General features: G+C 43.6%; 1 protein-coding gene across 1 annotated transcript; it reads left to right on the forward strand.

Annotated features, from left to right (window-relative positions):
- The first annotated feature begins 1394 nt into the window (after positions 1-1394).
- Positions 1395-6537, forward strand: PPP1R2C (PPP1R2 family member C). Its single transcript, XM_019955641.2, has 2 exons — positions 1395-1461; positions 5515-6537. Exons 1-2 carry the CDS (start codon positions 1395-1397, stop codon positions 6363-6365), a joined length of 918 nt encoding a protein of 305 aa, XP_019811200.2. The 3' UTR covers positions 6366-6537.
- The last annotated feature ends 1800 nt before the right edge of the window (positions 6538-8337 follow it).

The raw sequence follows: 8337 nt of genomic DNA on the forward strand, positions 1-8337 counted from the left end.
AGTTGTAAAGGATTTGTTACCAAAGCAAACCACTCATTATACACAAATATACAATTTCAATGTTTTATAGGAGACTATTTGACTTAATTTCAATAAACAGTCATTAGAAGGAAAGAAATAGAAACAATAGAGAGAAGTAACAGCACATACATCATCAAACTGGGCTGACCTACAACCAGACGTAAACAGTGCTGAAAAGTCGCGAGTAACAGCAATCTTGAGTTCCAATTGGGAAAGGGTCCTGGGCAGTGCATCCACCCCATGGATGAGACTTCAAAGTGCAGTTTTGTGGGCTCCTGCTTATAATTCCAAGCTGAAAACTGACATCATCAGTTTACACACAAAAATGCAGCTTCTTTTTTTAAGTTTTACAATGGTGTTTGTTTCACCTTGTGAGTCATAAGACTTAGACCCCGAGTGCTGGCCAGATCCTCAGAGGCTTACGAGATTCTAAAACCCACTCCCTTTCTTATCTAAATAACCATCTGACTTGTGCTTGCCAGCAGGCATGAAACTGGGCAGTGTCCAGGCATGTCAGAGGCCTTCTCTCCTGCTTCTAAAGCCTGAACAAGATTTTCTCCACTTTAATTTCCCTAACATGATCTGAATCTTCGCACTCCCATTCTCAGCTCCCATTCTTAAAACAGGTGATAACACAGAAAATCAGCCCTTGGGATCACATTGATTTGGGCAATGACTCTCTTACGAGGATTTTCCAATTGGCCCCTCTCCCCAAGTGCCAAGTGCCTGTGATGCCTCAGGAGCCATTTCTGAGATCCCAAGAAGTGAGAACTCTGGTGTCTCCACCTCCATTCTGACAGACCAACTCCATTGCTTCCTAGCTCCAATTGTACTGATTTTTATTCTGGAGTTCTACATAATGTTGAATTTAGGGGAAAAAAAGATTTATTGCCTTAAAACTTATAATGAAAAAGATGGAAAACCGCTGTCTTACTGAACGTCTCTGTTGCTGCTGCTGCTAAGTCGCGTCAGTCATGTAGATCTGCCCATATTTCCAGGCTCTTCCTTTCAAGGATTTTTGCTCATTTCCCTCAGTTCATTCATCCACTTCATAGAAATATGAACATCTGTCACAGAATGTGGACATGTTCCAGTTATTGTTTATGTGGAGGGGGGAGTAATAAAGATGAAACACGCAATCCTTGCCTTTGTTTGGGTTCCTACTGCAAAGGCAGAGCTGGAGAAAAAGGCTTTCCTTTAGGACTTGGATCCCAGGGAGCAGGATAGCAAAAGAGGGTTTGTGAAATAGGGAATAAAAGAAACCAGCATGGGTCTGCATCAGCAAGTTGGCCATCCACTTCCCAAGCTCCAGCCAGAATCCAAAGTGGCAGGGATTCATGCCTCTCCCCACTCCCAGAAGGACTGAAGTCAAGATGGCAGCAATTGATGTACAAATATACTCTCCCTCCCTCGCCAATGGGGTGGAGGTAGGCCATGGAGGTAACTCTTCTACACTGGCATCTAGAATTTCTCAGGAACATTAGACTCTGGTTGCTTATGGTAGGAACTGCTTTCTTAGTGCATCCTTTGCTTCCTGCCCTTCTCTGTCCCACTTCTCCACTCCCCTTACCAGTGCTTTGGGCAAATCTCCTCCCAAGTAAACTACTTGCACTTGAATCCTTATCTCATGGTCAGTTTCTAAGGGAACCCAATCTAAAACAAGGATATTTAATAGACTATCAGAAATTTGGGTTGGGAATATGAGAGAGAGAGAATAGGCAAATATATAGATTCAAAACCAAACAGCAGTTTTATTTTTATACTATGCAATATCCAACATAATTCTCCAAGTACTGTAGACAATTCTTGGATGGACTGATGTACACCTTGGGATGCTACACGGTTGACTAGTATTAAGCTCCACTTCTGGCAGCATGATTGATCCTGAAAACCCTGACTGCCTCTCAGTGTTTTAATAATTTCTCACCAATAGTACCTAGTAGGACATCAGGAATACCTTCTCTGTGGTAGCTTTTGGTTTCCTAGGTGTTCCCACTTTGGGCTGAGAATTTCTTGGATCCTGACTTAGCCCTCCTTTTGAACCAATCCCTGTATTTACACATTTTGACAATGTCTCCATGGAAAGGAGGTAATTCTCGGTGGAAGAAACAAAGTTGTGGAGTGATCTACTGCCAGTCTGAACAATCAGTTAATTTAAATATGATATTTTAAATGTATTTAAAAGTTGTGATGATAGAACAGCATGCATATTTAGATGTATTTATCAAATATTAATCTATTGAAGACCACTGAAGCACAACCTCACTTTCTGTGCCTTTAGAATAAAGGTTCTCTTACTAGACATAGTTGATGGTCACTAAATATTTGCTAGAAGAAGGGCTTTCTAAGACTGTATCTAAATTTCATATAATGTGTCATTGACTGGGAAAGTTTTAGTCAGTTTTAAGTGTGAGTGTGTGTGTGTGTGTGATGGAACCACAGAGCAATCTGCTCAGCCATTGCCTTAGGCAACAGCAACTGAGTCATATAAGGAACAATGTTGGAAGAAGTGTCAATCTTTTCTAACTTTTAGGCTTGTGATAATATTGACTAGACTGAGAATTTTTAGTTCAATGGCAAAAGCTCAAAATATGATTTTTTCTTAGGGCAATTTTCATGAACCAAATTATTAGCAAATGGTAGGTGAGAGGGATTACTTTGAAATAATGTTCAACTGAGATCTGCAACACTTGGTGATTTCTTTAAAAGATTTTGTTTGTGACCCATGGAGGTCACAATTACAATCCTTTTGCCCTAGTATGAACTGCCATTGTGTTACCATATGACAAATTTCAGAAAACTCAAGAACTTTGCGATGGCTGAGTGAGTGAGTGAAAGTCGCTGAGTCATGTCCGACTCTTTGAGACCCCCATGGACTCTAGCCTATGGAATTCTCCAGGCCAGAATACTGGAGTGGGTAGCCTTTCCCTTCTCCAGGGGATCTTTCCAACCCATGGATCAAACCCAGGTCTCCCACATTGCAGGCAGATTCTTTACCAGCTGAGCCACAAGGGAAGACCTTGGGATGGCTGATTCATTCTGTATTGAACAGCTTGGATATTCAGACCACAGTATGTGGGGGTGGGTGCTGTGTACACACAAAAGCAAAATCCCAATGCGCAGGAATCAGCATCTCCGTCAACACCCTGTTTACAGCTAAACACGCACAGACCCACTGTGCCTACCAGCCAGGACCAATTGCATTTGTGTGGGTCTGTGCTGCCTTTCAGACAGGTTTTTGAAAAGAGTAGCCTGGAGTATTTCTGAATACAGTAATGAAAGTTGTTGGTTTTTTTTTTTTTCCCCTCACATACCGGAGGGTTTTCCTATAGCCTTGAATATCAGCTTTTGAATCCCTGAAAGCTCTTAGCACACAATACAGTTTTGTTTTTTTTTTTTTATTCAAAGAGTACAGTATCAGTAAATTCTTTTTCTGAGATGAATAATACAGTTTTAAAGTGATTGCAGAGTTCCTGAAGTTAGTAGGACTTTGGAGAATACAGGACAACTTGAACCTAAGGTGCTTAAGACCCTTGTAAAAGTTTTATGGTTCTTTCATGCTTTTGCTTTTGTGTTTTAAAATGTGGAAAGACCTTGAGGGAGAGAAGAGGAAGCAAAATGTTATCAGAAGAGGAAAAAAAAATCTTGTGAATGCTACCTGCAGGGGAAAATGTGAAACTGGATCTGAATTTCCTTTTTGTTTTTGAGAAGAATGTTACTGCCTATGAAATATGAGGCCTGTGAAGGACAAAATGTTTCAAAGTCACTCTTTGGAACAGCCCCCAAATTCCACATGTGGGGTGTTTTTGTCACATGACTGAACAACTTGTAACTGACAGTGAAAGCTATGGAGTCTCCTTTTGTGAAATCAGAAATCTCAGACTTCCAATTACCTATCACCTATCACTTATTATGTGCTTCCCAGGTGGCTCAGTGGTAAAGAATCTGCCTGCCAGTGCAGGAGACACGAGAGATTAAGGTTCAATCCCTGGGTCAGGAAGATTATTTGGAGGAGGAAATGGCAACCCACTCCAGTATTCTTGCCTGGAGAATCTCCATGGACAGAGGAGCCTGGTGGGCTACAGTCCATGGGGTCACAAAGGGTCAGAAACAGCTGAGGATGCACAAAGTAGCCCTAGCCTATCACTTATTATTCATTCTGTAAAAATTATGGTAATATCTACTATGTACCAGGTACAGCATCATGTTGTGAAGATGAAGATAATGGTGAGAAAAAACTGACACCTTCCCTTGTGTCTTGGAGTTCACCATCTAGTGTACACAGATAACAGACATAATGGCCACAACTATGACTGATGCCAGAGACAATAGGAGAGGCCATGAAAACACAGGAAAGCTGATATGCTTTGGAGGTCAGGAAACAGGCTCCTGTAAGGCAGTCAGGACTGAGGTGAAATATCAAAGGACATTCCAGGTTGTGGGAAGAACCTAGAGAGAAACTCTGGGATAGGAAAGAAGGAAGGGGACTGCTCCTGGAACTAAAAAGCAGGGAGGAAAAGCTAGAGGTAGGATGGAGAGAAATGGCCGGGAGAGGGCTCCAAATTGGTATCACAGACCCTCATAGAGCTGCTTTTCCACCTCTTCTAGATTTCTGACTTTATGTTAAAAGAAAATGGACAGCCATTAAAGGGTTTGAAAGAGAGATGTGACAAGATTTGATGGTGTTTTTAAAAAACCACACTGAACGTGAGAGGTTGGAAGCCAGCAGGAGACCTGATGGGGTGAGCGATGGGGGCTAGTTCAAAGGCTGTGGCTGTAACCCTGACCAGAGATGGTAGTGTCAGAAGAGATAGAATCGGAGTTTCTTGAAATATTGATAGTTAAGCCAGTAGCGAAGGACTGGATGGGAGAGGAAGCAATAGGTGATCAGGGAAGATGTTGGGGTGGGCAGGGTGGGAGGAGGCGGTGAAGTTACCCGCGGTACCGTAAGTGGCTGAGCATCCAAACGATTAATCGCGGGGCTGGTCAGAAAGCGGGAAGGAGGGTTTGTGTGGGTGTGTAGGTACAAGGAAAGGGAGGTGTGAGTGGCAACAGGAGAGAGGGGCAGGGGTCATGTTTGTGGGGGAGGGGTGGAAGTGAATGGCCGCTCTAGCGCCTAGGCCTCCAGTCTTTCCAACCCAAGGAGTGGCTTTGAAACTTTGGACGATGACCCCCAGGGAGAAATACATTCTACACAGTCCGCCAGCACACAGACAGGGGATAGAGAAATTCACAAGACAGTGTTTCCTGGTTTCACATGCAACGAAGGGAGATTTCTTATTTTGTGTGTGTTAGTGGCTCAGTCATGTCCGACTCTTTGTGACCCCATGGCGTATGTAGCTCACCAGGCTCCTCTGTCCATGGGATTCTCCAGGCAAGAATATTGGAGTGGGTTGCCATGCCCTTCTCCAGATTTCCTAATCTTACACTTAAAAAAAAAAAAAAAGCGGTCAGCTTGGGCATCCCCCCGACTCTCCTGCACCCTTCCCCTAGGCGCTGATGGCGGTGCTGACGGCGGTGCTGATGGCGGCTGCGACCATTGTGGCGTCACCCGCGGGGTACTTTGTGACGCAGGAGCTGGGGCGAGGCCTATAGGGCAGGAGGCAGAACCCAGCAGCCAGACCGCGCAGCAGTTTGTGCCAGAAGCACGGCGGGCAGCTCCGGCGACCGAACACTCAGCGGCGGCCCTTCACTCACCAAAGATGTCAGCCTCCACCTCCTCTCGCCGGCCCATCAAGGGAATCCTGAAAAACAAAGGTTCCACCGCTTCCTCAGTAGCAGGCTCGGCCCAGCAGTCCGGTGGACCACTCCAGGAGGTCCATAGAAAGAAATCCCAAAAGTGGGACGAGTCGAACATCTTGGCGACCTACCGTCCAGAGTACAGAGACTACGATTTCATGAAGATGAATGAGCCCAGCACTCCCCAGTTCGGTCCGCAGAATCTTGGGGAAAGAAGTGCAGAGAGTGAAGCCACGGCCCTCGACAGCTTAACCAAGAGATTGGCCGCCACCCACACCTCCGATTCCAGCTATTCAGTGCGTGACCCCGAACTGGATGGAGCGCACAGCAGCAAAATCTACCTTGACAGGCAAGAGAAACGTCGGCAGTTTGAAATGAAAAGGAAACTTCACTACAGCGAAGGAAAGAACATCAAACTCGCCCGACAACTGATTTCCAGAGATCTACTGCATGACTACGAGGATGATAATAACGAAGAAAGTTCGCATGTCATCAGCCACGACAAGACTACCACCCAGGAAGAAGCAGAGCAAGGCGCCACCAGCGACGAAGGCCTGCAGACACAGACCTGCTGCTACCTCGGTGATGACGAAGACGACAAGTAGATCGGGTTTGATCGAGTAGACAATGCTCGATCCACGCTGCAATTGTTGGATCCACAACTTGTTCCTGTAATCTTCAGCTTCTTGTTCTGTGCAGCTCGTGCAAGTACTGAATTACTTACCAGTTACATTGCACTGTGATAATTCAATAGTAAACATAGCAAATAATAGCTTAACTGGAAAAAATCTCCGCTTGGTACTCTGGTTCTTTGCCATAAAGACCGATTCTGATATTCGTCTAAAACCCCATTACTTTGAGAAAATTGTTCGTTACCTTACATGTACATAGTATACAGCCTTTGATGTGTTAAAGGTTTAAAAAGGGTGGGGGGGACTAATTTATATTCACTTCTAGCCATACTAGCTTTAATAGAAACCGTTTTGTGACAAAGGGAAAATGCTATTGGTATAGTGGGTTATGTAGTCTGATGAATATTCAGGCTGCAAAACACTTGTCTTCAGGGTGATCGGCCTGTTTAATTGAGAGGGAATATATTATAACAGTTATTGTTGCATTTTAGCTTTAAATTTTATCTTAATTTGCTTTCAGTGTTTACAAGAAAATGACTAAATGTTTTCTTATTTAAAAAAGTCCTTTTCCCATGAATTATCAGGTTAAAATCATCCCAATATTCTACTCTGTCTTTGTGCACTATATGGGCAGATTTGATATCAATTATCCTTGAAAGTCTAATGTTATCTCAGTGGTCCCTTCTCCAGACCTGTCTTGCCCTCTCCTCTCCACTCTTTATTTCCTCATCCCCAGGAAGTCTTGCCCTCTCCACCCTTTGTTCCCTCATGCCCCAAGAGGACTGAGGAAACAAAGGGTGGAGAGAGTAAGACAGGTCTGGAGAAGGGACCACTGAGATAACATTAGACTTTCAAGGATAACTGATATCAAATCTGCCCATATAGTGCACACAGGCAGTGGACATTGAAACAATTTTAACCTGATAATTCATGGAAAAAGGACTATTTTTTATAAGAAAATGTTTAGTCGTTTTATTGTAAACATTGAAAGCAAATTAAGATAAAATTCACTTTCACTTTTCTGGGGCATACACAGCACAGTTTTTATGGAGTATCATAGATGGTAAAAACATTAGAAACCCTTCCTTCTCTCAAATATTCTCTCATTTGTTTCCACAGTGTCACTTCTGTTTCAAACATCATGGCCCCCTCAGTCTTCTAAGATGTGGAGAAAATAGACTGCATAGCAGAAGTGTAGTAGTCAGGAAATAGAATTTAGTTGCTAAATTTCTACACCTTTGGTTTCAGTTCAGTTCAGTTCAGTCGCTCAGTCGTGTCTGACTCTTTGCGACCCCATGAATCACAGCACACCAGGCCTCCCTGTCCATCACCAACTCCTGGAGTTCACTCAGACTCACATCCATCAAGTCAGTGATGCCATCCAGCCATTTCATCCTCTGTCATCCCCCTCTCCTCCTGCCCCCAATCCCTCCCAGCATCAGAGTCTTTTCCAGTGAGTCAACTCTTCGCATGAGGTGGCCAAAATACTGGAGTTTCAACTTTAGCATCATTCCTTCCAAAGAAATCCCAGGGCTGATCTCCTTCAGAATGGACTGGTTGGATCTCCTTGCAGTCCAAGGGACTCTCAAGAGTCTTCTCCAACACCTTTTTGATTTACAGCCTACTAAATAATCTGCTATTATTAGTTCATCATTTGTTCTAATTATCTTTTAGAGAACAACTGAGGTTTTTTCTCACAAGAGACTCCTGTGCAACCGGTGACATGATTACAGTCCCAGAATGTATGTGGACAGAAGACAGCTCAAAGGTTTTGTGTGTCTGTGTGTGTGTGTGTGTGTGTGTATTTACGTTTTTCTCTTTAAAACATTACTGAGGTAATTGTGGATTCACATGCTGTTGTGAAAAATAATACAGAAAAAGCCTGTGTACCCTTCACCCAGATTCCCCCTGGTAGCATATTGCAAAACTAGTACAACGTCATAAC

This window comes from Bos indicus, chromosome X (assembly GCF_029378745.1).
Source record: "Bos indicus isolate NIAB-ARS_2022 breed Sahiwal x Tharparkar chromosome X, NIAB-ARS_B.indTharparkar_mat_pri_1.0, whole genome shotgun sequence".
Lineage (NCBI taxonomy): Eukaryota > Metazoa > Chordata > Mammalia > Artiodactyla > Bovidae > Bos > Bos indicus.